This window comes from Olea europaea, unplaced genomic scaffold (assembly GCF_002742605.1).
Source record: "Olea europaea var. sylvestris unplaced genomic scaffold, O_europaea_v1 scaffold2502, whole genome shotgun sequence".
Taxonomy (NCBI): domain Eukaryota; kingdom Viridiplantae; phylum Streptophyta; class Magnoliopsida; order Lamiales; family Oleaceae; genus Olea; species Olea europaea.
Window position 1 is genome coordinate 53,816 of NW_019243260.1, and position 2,167 is coordinate 55,982.

Genomic DNA, 2,167 nt, shown 5'->3' on the forward strand with positions numbered 1-2,167 from the left:
AAAACCACACGCGTATCCAACCGTCAGCTCCCTACTCATCTACTACACTACTGTCGAATTCCACAAATCATTCCACCAAGCGCCGTCCAACCACACGTGCCAGCCAACCGCAAAAACTCAACCCACTTTGAAGAGACCTCCAAACCTCGCCACACCTCTACCATCCGAACTACCTCCATCTCAGCAACCACACACCTGCTTCAAAGGGAAGAACACACCAACAATCGACCTGCTCAACTCCCGTCATATTCTAATAACCTAGACCTAACAGTAATAGCCACTGCTAGTCGAAGTCGCCATCTCCACGCTAGCCACCCTCTTTGTCGACCGCAGCTTTGCTCTACCTCCTCATTCAGTACCTACAACTCCGGTCACTATCACTCATCACAATGCCACCAATTCTGCACAGTCTCACTGATTACACCACTTCGACCATTCCATTAGGCAGAGTCCATCACAGTCAACTTCCAATCCTATTTTGTCCAGACAATCGTCGCCTTCACCAACTGCACCCATCATCACTTGCATCTTCAACTCGGTCACACCTCACTTGCTACAACCTCTAGCAACGCCCAACCACTTATTCACCGCATTTGTGTTCTACCACCTTGATCTTCCGCCGATCGATCTTGAATACAACTGGCTACCTTCCTTCACAACGCTGAAAATCCTTGCTCTAATACAGATTTTGGTACTGAAGTGAAATTATTTCTTAAGATACGAAGAAGTTTCAAAATTTTGTAAAAGAATAAGTTGAATTGAATCTAAGATTTGTACTATGCCTTTGTTTATATAAGCAAAAGTAATATCTTATCCTAATAGATCAAGGGAAATAAGTAATTAAAATTCTAATAGGGTAAACAGCCTTATTGTAAACAAGAAAGAAATATAATTAAATTCTACTACAATAAGAAATTGTATTTGGTATAGATTGTCCTACATAAAAGAAAATCCATTTCTTTACACCAACAAATAAATAGTACATTATGCGATATCAAAATGAGCCCCAAAACCTAGGGTATACATGTACCAAAATTAGTGGTAATTTATAAGAATTATGATTGAAATGTGAACTTTCACAGTGAGAAAGTGATTGCATAAGATCAAAATTGGGCTACTTATATTAGCACAACAACAATGTATAGTGAACTTTAGTTAGAAAGAAAAGTTTCTTAATCGAATTTCATTTTTCAAAAGTAGCATATAAAAGAGGCTTAAAACTAGTACAATAATACTAACTTTGAGGTAAATTTAATTGTAGTCAAGCATAAATGAATGAGAAGCCCATTGTTCTTACCATTACAAACTCTACAAAAGCTATAAGAGCCGAATGCTGATAGTCACCAAGCAATTTCAAGCGGTGAACCTGGGTTAGAGAATGCATTAGATCAAATGGAATTTGCATATTACAAAAAAAATTTACTGAGACTTATTATACGGGCAGCTACAAACCTTTCCACAAATAGATTCAAAGAAGAGTTTGACGTCCACTTGCGTAAGCTGCATCAAGCAAACAAACAATCATGCAAGTGCGACATAATTGACACATGGCAAAACGCTTGTGAATTCCAGAGCTACCTTCTTATCAATGTTTGTACAATAGATAGTTCTGGCACAAATCTCCCTTTCATCCTCAGACTAGTGCCATAGAAAAGAAAACAGCCATTAGTTTTCTATTCCTTTAACTGATTCAAGTTACAACATGTGTCAAAAGTAGTTAAAGATTGCCAAAGGTTTCTCACCCTTGGCAAGAATGTTGGATTAACAGGTGCAATTGCAGTTTTCGAAGGCAGCACTCTCACTGGATAATATCCCAACATAGTTCCGGCCAAACTCAAAGCATTTCTTGCCCCTTCTGTTAGCCATTTGAGACACAATGCAAAAAAATATGATCCCAGGTTTTCACCAAATTGCACAACCAAACAAACAGGTCATTGACATACCTTCATCAGTGAATTCAACGAAGGCAAAACGAAGCACAGAATTAGGATCCCCACAAACGCGACAATCCACAACCTTCAGCATGATTAGTGTGGGAAATATATTTAGAACTAAGTTGTATATAAATTTTATCACTGAGATGGAATAGTGACATGTTTTACCTGCCCACAATTAATGAATAATGCTGCAAGTTGCTCTTCAGTAACCTATATTCATAACAAAAAAA

The 2,167-nt window shown here is 38.2% G+C and overlaps 1 protein-coding gene across 1 annotated transcript in view; it reads right to left on the minus strand.

The window, feature by feature from the left end:
- Window positions 1–1,246: 1,246 nt before the first annotated feature.
- LOC111382458 (polyadenylate-binding protein-interacting protein 11-like) overlaps window positions 1,247–2,167 on the minus strand; it is a 4,202-nt gene continuing 3,281 nt past the window's right edge. The window contains exons 2-7 of the mRNA XM_023006438.1: window positions 2,103–2,147; window positions 1,944–2,016; window positions 1,743–1,855; window positions 1,579–1,638; window positions 1,453–1,500; window positions 1,247–1,366 (exon numbers count right to left, since the gene is read on the minus strand). Coding sequence (XP_022862206.1) covers window positions 1,262–1,366; window positions 1,453–1,500; window positions 1,579–1,638; window positions 1,743–1,855; window positions 1,944–2,016; window positions 2,103–2,147 — 444 coding nt within the window. The 3' untranslated portion in view covers window positions 1,247–1,261. The remainder of the gene's footprint in view (window positions 1,367–1,452; window positions 1,501–1,578; window positions 1,639–1,742; window positions 1,856–1,943; window positions 2,017–2,102; window positions 2,148–2,167) is intronic.